Genomic DNA, 22,449 nt, shown 5'->3' with positions numbered 1-22,449 from the left:
GGCGATTTATTTGCATTTCTGACTGAGTGCTATCTTTGTTCACACTGCCACTGCAGTTACCATGGAGACAGATCTTCAATTTGCTGTTTGGAATAAAAAAAATCTAATCACAATGTCCGTTGCAATAGCATGAGGAGAAAGGCTGGTTTGAATATAACCATAAAGCCTAAAACGATATAATGTCTTTATGTATATATGTTCCTAGCAATATCTGAGATTCTAAGTCTTGAGAAACGGATCTACTGTAGATTTAAAGGACTAGTGACTGGTGTAATGAAGAAGGGTATAACGGCCTCTGTTAAGCATAAATATAACGTTCCCTAACTAAATCAATTGTGACCTGTCCACTCCTGTGACCTGTCCCCTCCTGCAGCTGATGGGGCTTGTGGTTGCTGTGGTGCAGAGCATCATGTGCGGGGCAGACTGGGGTGGTGGAGGTCTGAGGGCCAGTTGAGGGTGGGGGCGTTAGCCCCAGCAAACAGCAACGTAGGGGCCCCACCTCATCATGCAGGGTGGAGTGTTCTGTGTGTCCCTCCTCTACACCTGCTGCTGGGGAGTCTACATGGCATTGGCAACAGCATACAAACCTTATGACAGGCTTCAGTACTCAAGCCTCAGTACTCAGTAGTCAGCCATACTGAAATCTGCCTAAGCAACACTTAGCCAAACAGCAGGTTTGTCTGTGCAAACCATTTAATGTGTCTCTATTCTGCCTATACTGTATCTACATCCTTCTGCGGTCTGGACTTTGTGCTAATAATAATGCACCTCCCTTTCTCTCTTCCCCTCCCTCCATCCCCCCTCTCTTCCCCTCCCTCCATCACCCCTCTCTTCCCCTCCCTCCATCACCCCTCTCTTCCCCTCCCTCCATCACCCCTCTCTTCCCCTCCCTCCATCACCCCTCTCTTCCCCTCCCTCCATTACCCCTCTCTTTCCCTCCCTCCATCACCCCTCTCTTCCCCTCCCTCCATCACCCCTCTCTTCCCCTCTCTCTCTCAGGGCTGTTGTGTATGCTCCAGGGAGGAGATGCAGTGTCATGCATATCGATGGTGCGCTGCAGTACTGCGTCAGCCGTGCCCTGCCAGCTGCGTTTGAGCAGATGCAGCCTCTGCCAGCGCCTGGTTCGCTCATGCACACGTGCCTCTGCCACTCAGCCAATCGGTTGCCTGCTCCTCACAATGCCCCTCCCTCCAGCTGGGATGAGCCAGCAAGCTTCTGTAAGCCATTAGACTACACTGGCTCTTTGTATGTGCTTCAATGTCTAATGTCTAACGACAAAATTTATTTTACCTCACTAACACTGTCCATGTTCTCACAGGCTAACAGCTCATATTGAGCCATTGTTATTGTTGTCCATGATGCCTCTTAAGTTATTATGCCACCTTTGTCATCAGATTTGTTTGAGTATGAACTGCTTGACACCGTGCAGTAACTGAAGATCCCATAGAGATGCTTATAAATAACACAGTGGTTTTGCTCTACCAATGCACCAATTCTCATGACAGCAGAAAGAAGGCAATGCAAGGGAACACTGGGACATGTAGTTCGTATAATTCATGTCCGGCGGCACCACGCCCTTTCTAAAGCCGTCCACCTTTGAGAACCTTTAATTACCTACTGACATGTCATTTTCCAAGCCTGTTCTTCTCAGCAGCTGCTTTGTGGACCAGATTATTTATGTGGAACCATTTGATGCCTCCAGTATATCTGATACCTTCTGTTCCACGATGCCAAAGCTGCTGGTTCCCTGGTGAAGCCGCACGCTTTTAGTCAGGTCTCGTATCTCCAGAGGTGATGAAGCGAGGGGTGGGACCATCCTGACGCCCCTGCAGAAGCCTGCTGATCTGTTACCCGCCCCACCACCCCACCCGTTCTCCACCCCACATGTTCTCCACCCTCCTCCTCTGCACTCCGTCTCCCAGCAGACCGGGTGCTTGCTAGCCTGCCAGTTCACACACGTCCTGGCCGATGTCTCCGCTTTTCGGCGGGGCGTGCTCACTGTCTGAATGACCTACATGCAGCACACTCTGCCATTGTGTATGGGGGACACACTTCTGTTTTCTGTGAAACACAGTGAATCGGAGCAGACCCAGGCAAAGCCATATGCTGATGGTGGCATTTTGTTGTTCAATAGCAACAGCAGTAGAGAGTACAGTAATCCCCTCTGATGAATCTGCTTAAGAACACTAACTAAATGAGCTGGGCTTTAGCAGAAATGATTCAAATTAAGGCTCGCCACAGAGCCAGACGTCTAATTATCCCTCCAGAGTAAATTGTGTTGCTGTCATCCCATTGTAAGAGGACAGACCACAGGCTGATCTATTATTACAAGAAGCTGATCTTGCCTTTTGATCCATAAATGGGCAGATTTCAGAGACACTTCACCTATTAATGAGCAGAGGTATGAACAATGGGTCCTCACGGCTGGAATGACGTGATAAGGAAATGCCCCATCTGCACACCGTCGCTGTGCAGAGACACATCCTGTAGAACAACAGATCCACAGCCCAAGTCAAGTTCACATAAACCATCATTCTTCCATATACTTAGTCCACATTGGAGCAGGAAGGTGTTTATTCTGGTCCATGGCACTTCACAATAATAGCACAGCAGCACAGTACACAAACGTACAGCACAACAGAAGAAGTGCCTGCTCAATCACTCGGACATTTACAGGGGCTCTTCAGTATGTCTGAGAAGGCATCTGTAGAGAATACAACAGCCACTTAGTTTACATTAACATCTTCATAATGGTGGTCAAATAACGGTGGTCTTGGTTCAATGGCCAGCTTTTCATTCAGGAAAAAAAACTGATTTTTTTCAATTCTCGGATGCAACACAAGGTGATGATCTCTGAGAAGAGATGTGAGGTTGGGGTTGGGCGTGAAGAAGGGACCCTGTGTGATCAGCCTAGAATATGTTACATGTTATCCTGTGATAAATACAATTGCTGTAAGACTAGCATGTATATCTGAGTGTATCACCTATTTCTGTTCCAAGACATGACATGACATATCCAAGAGCACTATGATGTTAGTCACTTTTGATTCTATTCTGCCAAAAGTTTCTTTAGATATTTCAGTTATAGTATTTATCATTGAAAGAGTCTATTGAACAGTGAGGGACTGATGTAAGCTAATTTTACAGGGAAGGTCTGCTTTGTAGGTAGCAGAGTCTCTCATGACGGTTCCAGATGCTGAGCTGAAGGCTGACAAGGTTCTTGAACAGGATATGAGGTGAGGGGGAGGGGAGAGGGGAAATCACACACACACACACACACACACACACACACACACACACACACACACACACACACACACACACACACACACACACACACACACACACACACACGAGCTCTCTCTTTTTCTTTTTCTCTCTCGCTTCCCTCCTAATCATTTACACCTTTTTTATTATCTTTTCACAACTTTTTTTTCAATCTTTTTTTAAATTCCAGGAACACAGTACCTACTAATACTTATGAAACCTCTCAGTGGAGCATATTTAGAGAGCCTTAGTTCTGCACGAGCCCTTTCCAGGGCCTCCTCTGCTCAACAAAAGGCCTGGAACCGCTGGGGAGCCCTGTGGAAACTGCCCCTCCCCTCCAGCAGCTGAGGTGAGAGGTCACAGGGGTTTTTTTTTCTCTTCGCCACAGGGGCTGTATGACTGCTGGAGCACCGGCACTTCCTGCCCGTTATTGTCATCGCCAACTTTGAAAAACGTCTCTCTCTGTCTGAGCCAAAAGCAGCAGAACACGTCACCCTCTGATGGGAGAGGAGTGGAGGAGGGGAGGAGTGGAGGAGTGGAGGAGTATCCTGCTGAATCCATCAGCGCAACAGCAGAGACGCCCCCCTCCCTCCAATATCCACCCACTGCCCAGCCCACAGAACCCTGTTACAGGCATCCCTGCAGGCCCCTCTGAAAGGCCGTGAGTGCCAGGTGAGTGAAGGGGTTGCCTGATGCAAGCTGCAGGGGCGGCCAGTGGCTCAGTCTGCAGCGTGATGACTGGGCACAAGGCGGCAGGCAGCCCCAAGCCAGAGATCAGACTCACAGCAGGCATGTCCACGTCAATCAGACTCACAGCAGGCCTGTCCACATCAGACTCAGGGACATTGGAGAGCGGGGCTAGTCCAGCCAGACATGATATTGAAGGATCAGGAGTCTGAGAGGGCTGTCTGCAGTTGCATGGACAACACACCCTGGGACGCGGAGCGCACACACACCTCCAGGTCCGCGGGGAGATCTCGCTCACTTGGACACGTGCTGCACGGCGGGCCTTTTCATTTAAAGGTCGCTGTGTGCTGCGAGGCACCTCATGAAGGTCCCTGATCACTTTAGCGGCGCTGCGCCTGCAGAGAGTCGTCTCCTGTTCTGCAAATAACATTTCACAGCATACAAAACAGGCATTGGATTACATGACTAGCTGCCCTGATCAAATAAAGCAAAGAATGGCCTCACTCTGCAACTTCCTATGGCAGCAGATGGCAGGTATCCACAGGGCAGAGGACAATGAAATCATTACCTGAACTGACATTTCAGTTGAACAAACAAGTGCATATCTTGATATAATGTGTTATTCAGTTTGGTAAGTTTTAGCACAGTTCATAGTCATTTTGCTTGTCATCAAAGTTTTCAACTGCGCACTGACAATCAATAATTATGTGACTGACCTGCACAAATAAATACAACGCTATCTGCCTGCCTCTTTGTGGATAAAGATAGCTACAGTGTCAACATTTTTCTACACAGAGATTTATTGAATTCCTATCAGCAGAGAGAAAACCCACTTTCCCCAGTCCTCATGCTGACTGCATTCCTTGCTTTAAGACAAAGATAAAGTGGTAAAGAGATGGAGATAATGGGCAGAGATCTGCAACTATAAGGAATAAGGAAATTAAATAGAAGATTCTACTCAAGAGGGGCACCTGAAACCCACTGTCATCCAGATGGTGTATTCCAACATACCTTCCCTCAGGGAGTGCTCTGCTTCTGGGTATGGTCTTACAAATTTAAGCTGCAAAATGGATCCAGGCTGGTGGGTGGGGTGTGGCTGCAGATACTATGCCCAGGCATGTGAAGCCAGCATGGGTCAGCCATCAGTGGTTCCCCAACCCCCCTTTACCCCCAGAGCAAGCTCCACTCCCCTTAGAAATCCCCACATGAAAGGCAGGGAGAATGTCTTCTCTCAGATTAAGAGTGATCCCATATGGTTTATAGGGAGTAATTAGGATCACACAGAGACGCCTGGAGGTTAATTACAAAAGACTGGATTACGGTAATTACATCTCTGTCACGTCTCCAAAAAGATGGACCCATTTAGACTCCCAAAATGTAGAGACAAAGTTTTGTTTTTGCAATGACTTGGGCTAAGCTGTTTAAGCCCTGCATACAAGGGTGTTGAAAAGCACCAGCTGCATACATTTGTGCAAGCGTGTGTTTGTCTGTGTAAGTGTTAAAATTGTTGTGTGTAAGTGTTAAAATTGTTGTTATTCATAGTTAGTCCATATCCTGCTGCACTTTAACTATTTTCATTTTTAAAGACACTGTTGTAGTATGAATCGTCACACTGTGTACATTGATGTAGAAAGTCTGCTCTTAACTAAGAATGCTAATGGTGACATCTCAGACAAGGACCCTACGACTCTCAGCAGATGTGTGAGAGCTTTTAGTGCCTTTTATGTCGTCTTATTCCTTACAATATCTGAAAGGATGTTAGAATGGTCCAGAGTATCTAGCCTCAGGTTTGGAGAAACACTTTGATATCAATGCTATTTGTCATCTTGGCATGATTCTTTGCTTCCAGAGGTCTGAAGGACACGTTCACATGGTTGCTAACACAACCTATTGATCTTTCAGTTCCCTGTCTTCAGTTTGGTTGTGGTTATGACCTTCTGGTGTTGTAAGTCACTGGAGGCTGAAGCAGTGTAGGCCACAGGAGTATCAGCTCGGCGCCAGAGATTCTTTCGAATTGGGTGAAAAGAACCAGATGCATATGTTTATGTGTGTGTGTTTGTGTGAGTGTGTGTTTGTGTGAGCATGTATGGGTGTGTGTCTGTGTGAGTGTGTGTTTGTGTAAGTATGTATGTTTGTGTGAGTGTGTGTGTGTGTTTTGTGTGAGTGTGTGTTTGTGTGAGCATGTATGGGTGTGTGTCTGTGTGAGTGTGTGTTTGTGTGTGTGTATGTGTGTGTGTGTGTGTGTGTGTGTGTGTGTGTGTGTGTGTGTGTGTGTGTGTGTGTGTGAGTCTGTGTGGAGTGTGTTTGTGTACGTAAGTGTTAAAATTTTTGCCATTCATGGTTTGCCCTCTTCTCTTATCTCAGATATGTTCTTCCTCTCTGGAGTAAAGGTCTGGTCAGGAGAAGCTTATCAATCCAGTTCTTACTCACTCAGCAACTTTTCATGGGTGGCTGAAAAAGGAGATTTCTCCCATCAAACAGACATGCAGCTTGTAGCCCACAAGCCTGGATCATCTCCCCTTACACTCAATCGATCCACACAGGGGGTCAGCAGCTCAGTGGCAGCCTGGGGAACAAGATCTCAGAGTAAAGCTGCTGTAGGAAATGCAAGAGTCCGTACCCACCCCGCACTCAAGGTCGCGTTCACTGCGGCCTTACCGTCAAGGGCACCATCTAGAACTTTCTCCATCTAGAACTTTCTCCATCTAGAACATTCTCCATCTAGAACTTTCTCCATCTAGAACTTTCTCCACCTTCTCAACCTGCTACTGGTTTCCAGAGGCTGGGTTAGGATTCACTATAATATGTTCGGCTGTTGTTTGGCTTAATATGATCTGTTAGTCATGGTATCTGGATATGGGCCTCTTTGTGTTAATTTTGGGTTTATTTATATTTCTTTGATTATAATCACATCAGTGGGCAAACCCATTAAACTGCCATCAACTGACATCAACAAGATAGTTAGTGTTTTGAAAAGTAGTTTCCTGAGCTCTACTACTCCACCTACTGGTCCCAATGAGGTACTACATCATCAACAATGACATAATAGCAAGTTTCCTCCTACATTATATTCTCTTTTATTCAATATCCATATTTTCTCCTCAAGTGTTTTTTTCTTATTTCATGTCTATTCCTGTATGTGTTTATACCCAATATTTTGTTGCATTATGATTAATTATGATTACAGAGTGGATGATTACGTGTTGGACGTCCTACATTTCCCAGCTCATCTGTGTTTGTAAGCTACCACTGCCATCACTGGGACGTTTCTCTTATCATGTGTCCGGGTGTGGTCTTACACTTGTAGCCTCGCCCCTTTTTCTGTGGACACGCCTCTTTGTTTCGTTGTGGTCAATAAGGCATTTTGAATGCTAATGATATGCACTGAGCCAACAATAGACCACAGTCCTGCTGGAGGGCCCCAGTCATTCAGCCACACAGCACCATAAACACACACACCCCACAACCAGCTATGTGCTCACTACCACCAACACTCGTTCAGCTGGCTGAGAAAAGAAATGTTTTTTATAAATTTTTTAACCCTCTTTTATTCTTTCAGCAGTTTCATCAGTTAATTGGCAGACCTGTTCCCAGAAAGATATTTTGAGTAATTGATCTTCTAGGCCTGAATTATTCAAACTATTCCTCCAGTATAACTTCATTAGTTCAGTGTTAATGATGCAAAATATATGACACTGACAATAATACTGTCCAAAGACAATTATTTTGAGTCTTTTGTTTTTAACTGTGGCGACACACACCATCTGCTGATAGATGGTTCATTAACATCTGGCACAGATGGCCACACACACACAACTGATACCCCACAACACAGGGCTTTGGTCTCCTTCTTCTTGGCATCGTGTCTGTTAAATGCTAATTACACTAAGAGTCCATCATTAATTCTTCCCAAGTCACTTTTCTTTGACCCATGTAGAACTGTATTAATTTTCATTATCACACATATTATACTTTCAGCTCTCCCCAGAATTATTACATTGGCTACTAACTCCTTTTAATTAATATAAATAAAGCAGATAGAAAAGTTATGATGCAGACAGTCAAGAGTGTCTACTGTGACTCATTAAAAGTCTGATCCATCCTTCCTGATCTTAGATCAGACTCCATGTGGTGCATGCATCAATAGGGTTAGCCCCATGCATTCTATCAGTGGAGTTGGAGAGGAAGCCAGCCATAGCTGGTTGGAGGTGTGGCCTTGGGTGGAGGTGGGTGGTGTAGAGTCTGTGGGTTCTGTCCCCGCTGCTGCTGAGCTATTGTGACCTGAGATGAAGCCTCAGCGTTGCCCATCTGTCCATCTGTGTCCCCCCCCCCGGGGCAAACACCACACAACCTGCCCCCCACTTCCCCCCCTCCAGGGCAAACGCCACGCAGCCTGCCCCTCCCGTCTGGCTCTTGTTCATCTGGCTTCATCAGGAGAACAGCGCCTTGTTCAGATGCCCTGATGGAAAGAAATAAGGGTAACGGCTCGGCCGCTTTGCATGTCTTTCCAAAACAAACAGGTTCTTCCAGACAGGTTGGGTGTTTACAAAAGAAGCAAGTTTTTCCAAATTGGAGGAAAAATCCGAACTCTGCCACCTATCTCTGATACTGTGGTACTGCAGCCCCAGGCATAAAAGGGTTCACAGAGTACAGGCAGTCTGTAAAAAACGAGTGGCAGACTGCCATCACTTGTCTTCTTTACAAGCTGTTGATATTTGTGGTCAGGAGTATGCAGAGTAAACGAACATGACTACAGTACTGCACTGGGTCAATGTTCTTCATTAAGATGACTGCAGTGTAAGTTCAGAGACCATACAAGCTACAAATGCACAAACACCAACACCTAGTACATGTTTTGCTGAAGAGTATGTCCAACTCCCAAAAAATTACCCTTTGGTCAGTTGTAAACTGGATGGTAGGTTTTACAACCATATGACTCCTGGGTTTGTAAATGGTTTATTACCATAAGAAAGGGCACATCTACATATATGGAAGTGAACAGAGGTAGAAACCAACATAAGCTACAGAATCCATGATTTAATTTCACTCGGCCTTCACACTGTGTGTTGGACACTGTGATCTCTGATGGTGCAATGACTGCAAGTTACGCAACAGCTTAGCAGAACGTCACTACGTTTTCAGCTTACACATGGCTTCCAAGCAGAGGGGAGTGCTTGTGTCCAGCCACACACACACACACACACACACACACACACACACACACACACACACACACACACACACACACACACACACACACTGAGCTCTTATCTATGTCTCATCGAACTTCCTGCACTGAGAGAGAGAGACAGAGCGTGAAAGAGAAAGAGAGAGAGAAATGATAAAGAATTTCAGGCATGGAAGTGTTGCAAATCGCCCCCCCCCTCTCCACCCCCTTCCCCCATGTCAATCTTCTATCCTTCAATCTTGCCTTATTTAGGCAGAAAGGGTGATCTTAGGGGAGGGGTGACAGCTCTCTACCTGTCGTAAGCTCCAATCTACCTGTCGTAAGCAGCTAGGCAGGAGTGTAGCAGGGACAGCAGCTTCTTCCTGTAGTTCATAAAGCGTAACGTGAGGCCTTGTAACTTTGTAACTGACCACGCGACACTCGCGTGACTCTATGAGCGCTGCTCCTACCTGGCTCGACACCTTGCTCAGGAATGCTCCTCCCCCTCTCCCCCTGGATCCCTCTGCCGCTCCTCCCATCACTCATGCCAATAGACTGGATTGCCTTTTTAGGGAATGGTTGTCACAGGCGTGCAGCGAGTGACACTGGACTCCCCTTCCTCTGTATTGTCTCTCCCCCCTGCGGCCAGAGCCTCGTCCCGCCTCCACCCTCACAGCCCCCTCGCTGCCCAGGGCCTGCTCTCTGCCACACAGGACGGGCATCCATTAAACATGGCGATCATGACTTTGCCATGTGGCGCGTTCTTATTTTAGTGCGCGTTAACACATTCTCCGCCGCATGTTGTCCACCACATATTAGCTGCGAACAAAGATCGCGTGTGCACGTTAGAAATTTGCCTGAAAAGCACAAAATGCTTCGGCAGGACTGAAGTGTTTTCTTAGGCACAAGAATGTCCTGGAGCCCAGGGCAGAGAGCCCCAGCTGGGCAGGTAACGGGCAGGCACACGTCCTGGCTGGCGGGGTGATGAAGACGGGTCACACTCAGAAATGAACCAGACAGCCGGACACAGCAGAGTGTGCATCTCCTTCCCACCCCTTCATACCGGCACGGCAGTGGCCCCTGTTCCCTTTAAAGGCCTCTGACTGACCTTGCACTGAGTGGGAGTTGGCTGGTGTACCATGGAAGGAATGAACGGCTAACGGGAGAAGAGAGAGCAGGGCAAACAGTCAGCGGGGCTCCTCACTGCCGAGGAGGTGTGTTGGAGGAAGGAGCCCAGAGAGACAGCCAGAATACCAAGCATCTCTGATTCAATGCCCTGTAAACCACAGAGGCTCTTGAACCAAGACTCTCTTTCCTCTCTGTGCTGAGTTTCCATACATATCAGGGGAGAGGGGAGAGAGTGAGGGAGAGAGAGGAAAGAGATGTTGCCCAGATGCACAGGGAACACAGTCTGTCTCTCACTGAATTCCCCTCCTTGTTTTGTTAAGACGAAGAAGCAGTGTTAGAGTCCAGAAGTAGGTCACAACATATGAGGCAGTGCTGGCTGCAACGCTGTTATCTCCGCATAATCGATGAGTTATAATCTTAACCCAGCTGGTGCAAATACAACACAGATTTACTTAAGTTTAAATGAAGTGCTCCCGTATATTTCGGTTTCTTGAGAATTAGTATGAAGTCATATGCTCGCATACTTTGAAAAATAATGTGGTATCTTTTCCAGCTGTTTGAAGCAGGCATTTTGCGACAGTATGAAGGAGAGATGGGGGAGCTTCCACACTGCCCACCACTGGGTCTGGAGAGAAAGGCCAGTGTAAACACTGTGATTCTGGAATATATCAATAACATGGTCATGCAAACTGTGTTCACACTTCAGAAAGTGGCTTTTTTCAATTCCAGTAAGATTCTTTACTGGATTCTTTTTTTTTACATTTAAAGTACAAGAAAGGGGAAGTCATGTGAAATTGGACTCTCCATTTTTACAATAACAGGAAACTGAAGCCTGTGCTTATACAAGGGATATGCATGATCATCTTTCTTTTATTATCTGCATTCAACCATCATGGGCTGTAGGCTACCCCTCCTAACTAAACATGATGTCAGATCATCCTTCATTTTTATTAATTACACTGAGGCCCTTAAATCATTAATATCTGAAGTGGTTGACTTATATAGTGCTCACGTGATAACTACAAGGTACTTGTGCTGTGTGCACAAGATAACAAGGCTTTTGTTAAAATGGAACCAAGCATATTCTTGGTGAATCCCCAGGGTCACCCGTGGTCTTCCTAAACATTACTCTTTAAGGAGAAATTCTGCAGTTCCTGTCAGCCTGTGCTATGGGTTGTCCCTGGCATTTAAAGTTACATCCAACATTAACAGCTTACAGCAGTGATCATAAGGCCCAAAAACATTGAACTGGTAACTTGTAGGAGACAGAAGCATGGCCATATTCTCCTGTTTGTTTGTCCTGTTTGGTGGCATTAGCATGTCTGAGAATTTCTAGCATGCATGGACAAGCACTTGACTCTTTGTTCAAACTCAGTGCCTGTGGTACATCAGGCACAATCACCAACCAATAGCTCCTCAGAGTGGAAAGAAGAAGGAGGTGGTGTGTGTTTCTTGGTCCTATATGTAGTTTGCTCAGAACACATAAGTTCAGTCAACAATCTACAGACAAACAGAATTAAATAAAAGGCAAAAAAATAAATGAAACTGATGGCCAAAGTTTTAGAAAGACTGTAGTGCTGTTTATATATGTTAGCAGCTGGACTCCTGGAGACTTCTATACACTAACACTTAGTTAGTTACAGGAAATGGCAGGATACCTCACTGGTTTTCACTTTTTTGCAATCCAGCAGACTGTTTCTAAAAACGGGTCTTGGGGTTTTAGGGGAAAAACAAGCTAAGATAGTAAACAGGTTTGGGAACCTTGTGTTTGCCATAGCGTTCTGGTGTAGAGAGAGACACGCCCCCTTAAGTTCCATTCAAATGCTGTGGGCTGGCTGTGTGACTGAGTCTTATGCACTTTGATGACTAAGTTTGGCAAAAACTACCTGCTTGTTCTGCCCTTTTATGGCACCTGAGACATAAGAAGTGCACAGAAGCTCCGCCCCCTGACGCCTTCAGCACGCAACTGTTTGTCATCGAAACAGTGCAAGGAGGGAAGAGAATGGGAGAGATAGAACGGGAGCTCGAGAGAAAATTGAAGTGCTACTGTTTTGGTATGAGTGTGTGCATATGTGTGTGTGTGTGTGTGTGTGTGTGTGAGCAAGAGTGTAACTAAAAGAGAGAGAGAGACGGAGAACCTCTTGGTAAAGACCAAGACTGAAAACTCTTGATGTTAAATCTAGAAAGTCTAGCAGTACACACATGAAGCATGAAGTCCCCCGCCCTAACATGACACAAAATATCAGTCATCTTCCTCTGCCAAGGCTGCCTATATAAGGCTAACACTGCTGTCATCATTCTAGACCACTTCCTTTTCGTTTTCTGCACTGTGGATCTCTGCCGTGCCGTTTAAGTTTGCCTCTCAGTGTCAATAAGAGCTACTGTATCTTTTTACAAAATGGGCAAACAGAAGGATAGACACATGTGGAAAGACACATCCCACAGACACCGAAAGATGAGCTTTATGGGTGTGGGAGATTAAAGAGAAAGCAAGACAGGCTTCTGTGTAGACTATACAAGTGTGAAAAACACACGGCCGTCAGCACCAGTTCACAGCTGCTTCAAAACGGTAGTGAAAAGCTTCTCTGCTTAAAATTCCCTAGCATCGCTTAGCAAGCAATACTTCATTCATTTAGCCAGCAGTTTCAATCTGATTTCCTTGAGAAAGTCCCATGTGACAGAGGCCTTGAATTCTTGACATTGTTACCATGTGACACACTTAAAGATTTCCTTTTATGGTGGTTGCTGTTACATCTGCTGGAGGGCGAGGCTTCAACACTACCAAAGTGCACGAGCGGTTGAAAGCTGTGCCTTTGAGGAAATAAATATGAGGGAACCTTGGCCTTACCCATCAGGACAACAAGAATTACCATATATGTGTTTGGGTCATGCCACTGCCTGGCACTTATATAAAATGCTTAAAAGTACAAGAATGTGCACATTGCTCTACACTTTTGGGCCACAAAAGGGGCATTTGGAGTCACATTTTAGAAAGATAAGATGGATCAGAAAGCCTTGGTTATGCAGGTTGTACTTCGGTTGCTGTCTGAATAATGTTTTCATTCTCATTAAAAAGGAGTTTAAAATATTGTTTGGTATCCACCAAGTTAAAAAACAAACAAAACAAACAAACCTTCACAACAATAATCTTTTAATCTTAATCGTAATCCATGTTAAGACTACTGCAATCTCAGAGGTTTACTCTATAATTTAGATCTCATGTCTAGCCAAACACAGCAGAGTACATAGATGAGGCAGTTTGTTTAAAGTGTGCTGATTAAAAAGACTTGTTGGTGTGGTGTTGTCTTTTCCCACTGCAGTGCGAGCTCACTGGCTGTTTCAGGCTGTGATGAAGAACAGTCCCCACACATTGCTGTTCTGTGCATTCCAGCTCTGGCCAAACCCTCTCCCAGTTTCAAATGCTTGAATGTGATTTCCTGTACAAACTTGCAGAAAAAAGGTATCCCTCAGAAATTCACTTCCTGTTCAGAAAGCTTGGGTCGTTCCCTTATTTGGCAACTTAAATTGGCCTGTGCCTAGAGGCTGTCTCCCATGCAATGAAGCCTAAATCTTTTTTATTTTACTTGCTTACATATGCTACTTTATCAAAATCTGATTTTGAAAATCTTCTAATTCAAACCATAAAGACATACTGCTTGATTTACAATGAAAATAAAAGTAAAAATAAACAAATAAACTAACTGAATTGCTCATGGAAGGGTAGGTGATATTCAAAACACAAATACACTTCTCTGCCAGATACTGATGTTGGAACCTGGCTTCACAGAGAGAGGTGAACAATGTGCTACATTTCACAGCCACACAGGACCTGTGTGTAATGATGCAACTAGTCCTGTGAATGGAATATGAACACAGGTCTCACCGGTTCACCCCAGTGTCGGTTAGCATATTAATCTCAGTATTATTACAGTAGGGTGGAGCCATAGTGTTAGCCCCAACACTCTGATGTCCCTACTATAACATACAGTACGACTGCTATGATGGACCGTGATGGCGCGTTGTCTAATTGCATAATGAGTAATAATTTGTGAAGAAGAGCAAAAGGCCCAGCCAGTGTCATTATTTGAACACTACCTAGCCAGGATGAGGCCCATGGTTTTAAGCAAAGATCCCAGGATGTGGAAATGATCACCAATAGAGTTAAACAATGATAAACTCTGCTGTTTGAGGATGTTACTCAATATCCTGTAAGAGTTCAATTCCCAGTCTTTGCTGGAGACAGCAGGACATCTCTCTGTACTACAGTGTTCACTCATTTCTACAGTTAGCACTTTTAACAGGCCCTTGAGTCCATGATGGGCTTCGGTGTCTCTTTCCCTGCGTTCCCCTCAGCAACAGACACACGGTGAAGATTAACAGAACAAGGACTGTGGCTAAAAAGCTATACATTGTCAGAAACAGAGACATTAGGATAAACATGTAAGCTATGCACAACAAGACACGTCCTGAATACAATGGAAGCTCATAGATTTACTGTCTATACAGTATAAAGCACACCTGGAATATGGAGCCTAAACCTTTGGAGCAATAACCACACAGGTGCACAGTTTATACAAACGACTTTAGAACTTCATAATGTCTGAGTCAACTGTGGCTGCATAGTGTATGTTTTACAGTGAATAGCTCCGTATTTGCAGAAATATCTCCGCAGAACTCCATGTGTGCCCTAGTTAGCAGGCGTCTCAGCGGGATGCTATTAAGCTACTGATCCACATTGATTTGCCTGCTCTGCCAAGAGTGCCAAAGACCACACCCCTCCCTCTGTGACCGCCTCCCACCGCACACGCTGCAGACACTCCGGCCCTCACGCCAAGGTGCTGGCGGGAGTGTGGCGGGGGGAGGCCCGTGCTCTGAACCACGGAGGGTGAGAAGTCCGATCTTGAACATGTCACCATGGCATGGGCAAAGTGAGAAAGCCAAGCCGGTAGAGTCAGTGACGTGGTGACATGAAGCTCTCAGCACCTTGTAAATCCTTACAGCCATGAAGGGCACCTGTGGTCTCTTGTCACTCAAAAGGGGAAACAGCAGATTGGACACAGCACAGATATGGTACGCACGGAGGACGCTGTCACCACCGATGCCCTGACGGCCAATAGGAACGCTGCTTTTTTCTTTCTTGCTTTTTTTGTGGTTAGTATCGTTTCCTGTTCCGGAACCTGTTAAAATGCATCACCACATAATCCATTTCTTTGTTTTTGCTAGTAACACTAGAGGGGTTGTTCAAAAGAATACATTGGTTCAATCTAACCTTTAGTTATCGTGTTTAACATAAAACTGAATGGTAGCCCCCTAAATAAGTCATAGACATGATGTGCTTGCACAAGAAACAGGTTAAATGGCTAAAAGGTGTCCCTTTAATGGGTGAGGGGAAGAGAATTTGAATCCATCTGGGCCATACGTTGAAGTCTAATCCAATGTACAAACTAAAAACCCAGCAGGCAATGTGCAATGGCACTTCCTTGTTCTTTGATTTATTCAGAGGCTGTGTGTGTAGCCCGAGAAGACGCACATTTAAGTGATTCAAAAATCAATTTATGTAGCAACGCAACCAATAACTGGTCCATTTACAGTCACTGGGGAAGCCACTAGCCGCCTTGGATGCTAAGAAGGCATGTGTGGAGAACATTCCAGAAGAAAGAGGTTAGGGTGGAGTGTTTTTGTCTTTACAAATGTCCTTACAAATGCAAATTCAGCAGGATAGGCTAGTCCCTGTCACAATGACAATGGTAACACACAGGTCTCTTTACTGCATGGGTAAGGCCTCATTGATAGCATCTCTCACTTAAACACCAACACACACACAAATAAATAAATCTAAATGCTTTTAGGCTAATGCATATTAAATCCAATTAAATACTGTAATTGTCTATATTCAGCAATGTAAATCCAGATTAGTGTGAATGTCTTTTTGGAAATGGCCTAACGTGTAAACTCAGAATGGCACTAAACTTGAAACACAAGATGAAGGCGAGTCCACAGCCAGACCACTGCACAGGGGTGGGAGGTTTTAAAGAGCCATGACCCGTGTGCTGCAGAAGGACCCAGTGCAGCCTGGGAAATCAGGGCTAAAGCCACAATGTAAAATATATAACAAATGACAAACTTTCACTGCACTGTAAAATACCACCTCAGCAACAACCCTGCCTTCCAGACAGTTTATTTTTCTGCCTTAAAACACTTGTACATTAAAGTCATCTTGTGCAAAAGGAGGCTGGACTTGTGGATTCTTTGGAGATTCTTTGAAGAGGGTGTGGGGGAGGGGATGGAAAAGACTTTTCCTGTAGTTTGTAAATCCTTATTTAAGACTGAGAGACTGTTCAAACCTCAAACCTACATATCTCTCAGTTCATCCTCCACCATGTCCAGTGCTTAAACTCTCAGATTTGATCTGATTCTCCCTGACTCTCCCTCATTTGATGTGCTCATGCCAGAAGTTACACCAGTTGTGTCATTATTTTGAGCACTGATTTAGGACTGAATTAAACGTTTTGTGTTACATTTTGCATTACATTCTACACTCTCACTAACAAATATAATCGGGTTGGACAAAAATGAATACCTTTTACAAAATGGAATTCAGAGCTGCATAATTTTGTTATTATGAAATTTTAAAGTATACTACAGAAACAGGTGAGGGCACAAGAAGACCAGTAACCTGATTGAAATTATGTAATGCATCTGATAGCAGACATAATCAGTATTTCCTAATCAGCTCTTCTGTTTATAACTACCACTTATAAATTACTTGACTAAGGTCCACAAGCATTACTCACTGGTCCCATATTAAGAAGTCATAGAGACATCATTCCTGTTCTCCACATCAGTATCTGAAGCAGGCTCTTGAATTATTTCTGAACAGACATTCAATTTGACTACCAGGATCATTTACATTAATGTTTCCATTAAAATCCGAACTGCATCCCGGACAGCGATCGCATGCCCATCCAAGATAGTAAAGATTTTAAAAGCATTGCATGAAGTTAAAGATCTGACATGGTAATCCAGAATCAAGCTCCATATGTGTAAATCTATAAAACTTGTCAACAATTCATTTATGCAATCAAGCCTGAAATAGAAGCACTGTAAGGCCAAAAGGTTGAGCATTTATAACACCAATGACATATCTGTCTCTCCACATAAGTCTTATATGCACATACCTTTGGACCCCATACTAACTCATCTGTTCTCTTCCAAACAGTAACACAGAGCAAGTTTGATTATACAGGCTTACTGAGCTGAAAGTAAAACAATTACTTTATTACTTGAGTGCATGGATTAATGAACATCAAATAGAACTTTATAGATCCCCACCCAAGGATTCAGTACAAAAGCTGAAGAAAATGTATATTGTAGTAGTATCTGTTGAACCAACATGTTGATAAGTGACACTGTGGAGACACATCTGCAGGGGTGACTTCTCATGTTTATCATGCTCTAAACAATAATTAGAAGTGCAATTATAACTAGGTTAGACAGCTTGCTAGGCTACTGCTGGAATATAAACACATCATGAGGCCATGTAGCTATGTGAGTGTCCATGATTAAAGCTTGGCCTTGTAAACATCTGAAAGACAGTGAGGATAAATGAACCGTATAAAAAGTATGCAAAGGCATTCTTTCAAGAAAACGAAGAATAATTTCAATAAAATAATTTAACATAAAAGCACAAGATTAACAAGGGTCGACTAGGCCTCTTTCCCTCCACGAGCCCAGCTACAGCTTCCCCCTTCTTTCACTCTCAAGTTGCAAGCAAGTGTAGCAATGTGCACGCGACAGCCGGGTGTGTGACGCTGGCCCAATCATAGTGCCGAGCTCCGAAAGTTTACCTTTTATGGCTAGAGCCGGGCATGCGACGCTGTATAAAAGGGTTCGCCCAGCTTCTCCTCCTCACTTTGAGCTCCTCCACTCGCAGCTAGTGCGGAATATCATCTGCCTGTAACTCACTTTCTTAAGCCGACAAACCCCCCCAATTCTAAGGTAAGTTTCTTTGTTTAAAGGAGTCGTTCACGTTTGGTTTTCGTTGCACATCGTGTCGTTAATTCACTTGCAATGTAACGTTGATCGTTTCGAGACGATGATTTGAAGGTGTATTTAACGGTTAATTTAATGGTTGCGGCGTTGTGGCTATGTTTAGGGGAGGAAGCATGTTGAATTAAGTCAGCGGGGTTAAAAACTCGACAATGGCGTGATTAGTAGTGAACTTGACTGGTAACGTTTCGTTACCCATTTAATAGGGTGCTTGTGCGTGCACGATGCTGAATAGCCTCCAAAAACTACATTCGGCACTTAAATATTTCATTTTGGTGATGGCTGCACTTTATAAAATAAAATGAAGTGCAGCTTGTCGGGGATTCGGCGGTAGTTGGGCGGCTCTTCACAGATGCCGGGCACCGGAGGGTCTTTGTGCCTTTGCTGCAGCAGGGTGTGACCTACTTAGTTAACATTACCCGTTAGCTTGCTAGCATGCTAGCCGGCATTTGCTAAACTTTTAACATGCCAGTCGTCCTTCCCACACAAGTGCAGGTATCCTAAAGCGAACCGGAGAGGCGTTATATTTTCACCTCTACGCAGTTTCCGTAAAGGCTAGGGACATCCAACTGTTGAATTTGATCTTTTTTTTTTTTAATCGATCAACGGTCTTCGCTCGCGTCACCTTCTCGTTTGCTCTTTCAAATGAAGACGGCAGTTGACGGCGCGAGGCGTGGCTCGCGATCGCTGTTTGAAATAACGGTTTTTCATAGACCGTCCGAAGACGACTACTCATCAGACATTTTAAATCACCTCAGACTGTTGAATAGTCTGCTTAATTAATATTGGAGGGGCTTTTTAAAAACGGGAACTTGCGCCGCTTCTTTAGCTGGTTGGAATCGTGATCTTGGGTGGCTGGCTCTTAAAGGCTCGCCGAGGCGGCCACAGTTGAAACTGGAACATCACGACCGGCTGCGGATCTGTGACGCAGTAAATGTTGGTCAGGTAGCTTAATTATCGAAATTTGGTGAAGCATTTTAGCCGGTAGTGGGAGGAGGACTCGAAACTTATTCAGGGAGTGGCCATGGGCATGAATTTCGAAATCCGTTCCTTTTTATCGAACCTTTCTACTTTGGCTGAATGCCACACCGCCGGCAGCCGCAAAGCGGCTCAAACCATTGCCTTTTATGGTAATAACGAGAAAGCGGAGGGACTTCCTTTGTCTGGCATGTCTGTAGGAGTGTGCATTGTTCCACTTGAGCTCCATCTAGTGGCTAGAAAAATGGAATGCAGGGCAAAACAGGAAGTTTGCTCAGCATGGTCACATGTTTGGTCAACACTGAACACTTTTTTTTCCCCTTTTCCCCCTTTAGTTCAGCCATGGATGATGAAATTGCCGCACTGGTTGTTGACAACGGATCTGGCATGTGCAAAGCTGGATTCGCTGGAGATGATGCTCCCCGTGCTGTCTTCCCATCCATCGTGGGTCGCCCAAGACACCAGGTATGCAGGGTTTCAATTTTTATTGCTATTCTGCCTTGCATTGTGAACAATTATGAACACTAGTCTCTAATGTGAGTTGACTAAATATGGTTTTGTTACAGGGTGTGATGGTTGGCATGGGACAGAAGGACAGCTATGTTGGTGATGAGGCCCAGAGCAAAAGAGGTATCCTGACCCTGAAGTACCCAATTGAGCACGGTATTGTCACCAACTGGGATGATATGGAGAAGATCTGGCATCACACCTTCTACAATGAGCTGCGTGTTGCCCCTGAGGAGCACCCTGTCCTGCTTACTGAAGCTCCCCTGAACCCCAAAGCCAACAGGGAAAAGATGACACAGGTTGGTTTCCAGACTTTAGAGCTCTGCGGCAAGCCTTCCTCTTGTCTGACCTTTTTGAATTTACATTACCACGTTCTCCCCATTCATTCCTTCATTCATTTTCTCCAGGCTTTATCTCCTCTGAACTCCTGAGTTTCTCATCTGCTGGAAGCAGCAGGTTATTTCCTCTTCCCCTGCCTGGTTTTCCTGCACTCTTGCTGTTGCTGCACCCCTTTTGTTGAACTCGTTTGTTTGCACTCATGCCTTTTTTTTCCTTCCTAACTTGTCTGCATGGACTGTTGTGATCTACTTGGATGAATACTGATGAATGTCCTTTTCATTTCAGATCATGTTTGAGACCTTCAACACCCCAGCCATGTACGTTGCCATCCAGGCTGTGCTGTCCCTGTACGCCTCTGGTCGTACCACTGGTATTGTGATGGACTCTGGTGATGGTGTTACCCACACTGTGCCCATCTATGAAGGCTACGCCCTGCCCCATGCCATCCTCCGTCTGGACCTGGCTGGTCGTGACCTGACTGACTACCTCATGAAGATCCTGACCGAGAGAGGCTACAGCTTTACTACCACAGCTGAGAGGGAAATTGTCCGTGACATCAAGGAGAAGCTTTGCTATGTTGCTCTTGACTTTGAGCAGGAGATGGGCACTGCTGCATCCTCCTCTTCCCTGGAGAAGAGCTACGAGCTGCCTGACGGACAGGTCATCACCATTGGCAATGAGAGGTTCAGGTGCCCTGAGGCACTCTTCCAGCCATCTTTCCTGGGTGAGTACACAGCAGTCTCCAAATGGCTGTGCAGCTTTGTTTTCATGAGTTGGTGTAAAGTCCTTGAAGTCACCACCTAATGGTTGGGTTTTGTCCTCAGGTATGGAATCTTGTGGAATCCACGAGACCACCTTCAACTCCATCATGAAGTGTGATGTGGACATCCGTAAGGACCTCTATGCCAACACTGTATTGTCTGGTGGTACCACCATGTACCCTGGCATTGCAGACAGAATGCAGAAGGAAATCACATCCCTGGCCCCTAGCACAATGAAAATTAAGGTGAGCCTAGACTTTGAATGTGCAGACATGGCTGATGGTTATGTTGATGTGATGGCTGATGGTTATTTCATGTGACTAATGGCATGCTGTGTTTTTTGCAGATTATTGCCCCACCTGAGCGTAAATACTCTGTCTGGATCGGAGGCTCCATCCTGGCCTCCCTGTCCACCTTCCAGCAGATGTGGATCAGCAAGCAGGAGTATGATGAGTCTGGACCCTCCATCGTCCACCGTAAATGCTTCTAAACGGACTGTTACCACTTCACGCCGACTCAAACTGCGCAGAGAAAACCTGAAACGACAACATTGGCATGGCTTGTTATTTTTGGCGCTTGACTCAGGATCTAAAAACTGGAACGGTGAAGGTGACGGCAATGTTTTTTTGGCAAATAAGCATCCCCGAAGTTCTACAATGCATCTGAGGACTCAAAGGCTTTTGGTTTTGTTTGGTTCCCTTTTTTCCCCCCCATTTTAGTCATTCCAAATGTTAAATGCATTGTTCAGAAACTTATTTGCCTCTATGAAGGCTGCCCAGTAATTGGGAGCATACATAACATTTGTAGTATTGCTTGTATGTAAATTATGTTAACAGAACAATGTCTGGGTTTTGTACTTTCAGCCTTAATCTCGGTTTTGTTTTATTTTTTTGTGTTACAAAATGGAAAAACAAAAGCTTTACCTTCAAATGTAAAGGTTTCCATTCCCCCTGGGCAAATGTTAAAAAGCTGTATGGAATGTGGTGGTGCCAGACATTTGGTGGGGCCAACCTGTACACTGACTAATTCAATTCCAATAAAAGTGCACATGTAAGACATAACTGTTTACTGTCTTCCTCTTCAAACTAATTCCACTCTGGCTAGTCGAGTAATGGAACAGCCACTGAATTGACTTGTAGTACATGGTCATCTGTAGGTAACGGTTCTTTGCTCAAATTTTAGCTGAATATCTGATTCATTCAATATCTGATGTTTGGTTTAGCTGGGTCTGCAGCTATTGGAATGAAACGGGCCACAACAGCAATAAATCCAGAGGGATCCATGTATTTGTTACAAGCACACTTAAACCATGACTTTTGCCTGAAGGCCTATCTGTGACCTATAGATGGTAAACACCCATTTATGAGTACATATCCATCAACAGACTGAGGTTCTTGGTGTGGGCTTATGGTATGTGCCTACAAGATGGCTTGAGGGCTTGTCGACAAAACCACTAGACACCAGACTATTTGGCTGATTACAATACAGATGTGATTCAATTTTCTTCACAGCAAGGGGCATGTCATACTGTATCTTAGGTACCTGGATTGGCTTCAAACCTCTAGT

The 22,449-nt window shown here is 44.9% G+C and overlaps 1 protein-coding gene and 1 long non-coding RNA gene across 2 annotated transcripts; both read left to right on the top strand.

Annotated features, from left to right (window-relative positions):
* Nucleotides 1-381: 381 nt before the first annotated feature.
* LOC143516240 (uncharacterized) lies at nt 382-5,160 on the top strand. Its single transcript, XR_013131617.1, has 3 exons — nt 382-1,217; nt 3,166-3,236; nt 3,656-5,160. It is a non-coding gene; the product is annotated as an uncharacterized LOC143516240 (long non-coding RNA).
* A 12,933-nt stretch (nt 5,161-18,093) lies between these two features.
* Nucleotides 18,094-21,944, top strand: actb2 (actin, beta 2). The gene is made up of 6 exons (XM_077009176.1): nt 18,094-18,247; nt 19,612-19,741; nt 19,843-20,082; nt 20,408-20,846; nt 20,947-21,128; nt 21,230-21,944. The coding sequence occupies exons 2-6, from the start codon at nt 19,619-19,621 to the stop codon at nt 21,371-21,373; spliced, it is 1,128 nt and encodes a 375-aa protein (XP_076865291.1). The 5' UTR covers nt 18,094-18,247; nt 19,612-19,618; the 3' UTR covers nt 21,374-21,944.
* The last annotated feature ends 505 nt before the right edge of the window (nt 21,945-22,449 follow it).

This window comes from Brachyhypopomus gauderio, chromosome 6 (genome assembly GCF_052324685.1).
Source record: "Brachyhypopomus gauderio isolate BG-103 chromosome 6, BGAUD_0.2, whole genome shotgun sequence".
Taxonomy (NCBI): domain Eukaryota; kingdom Metazoa; phylum Chordata; class Actinopteri; order Gymnotiformes; family Hypopomidae; genus Brachyhypopomus; species Brachyhypopomus gauderio.
This window is presented reverse-complemented; position numbering and strand designations above follow the sequence as displayed.

Bases quoted from the DNA above. Each gene is read 5' to 3' on its own strand.
- actb2 (XM_077009176.1), top strand. From the start codon at position 19,619: ATGGATGATGAAATTGCCGCACTGGTTGTTGACAACGGATCTGGCATG. The intron at 19,742-19,842 runs GTATGCAGGGTT...GTTTTGTTACAG, and splicing joins TGGGTCGCCCAAGACACCAG to GGTGTGATGGTTGGCATGGG. The intron at 20,847-20,946 runs GTGAGTACACAG...TTTTGTCCTCAG, and splicing joins CTTCCAGCCATCTTTCCTGG to GTATGGAATCTTGTGGAATC.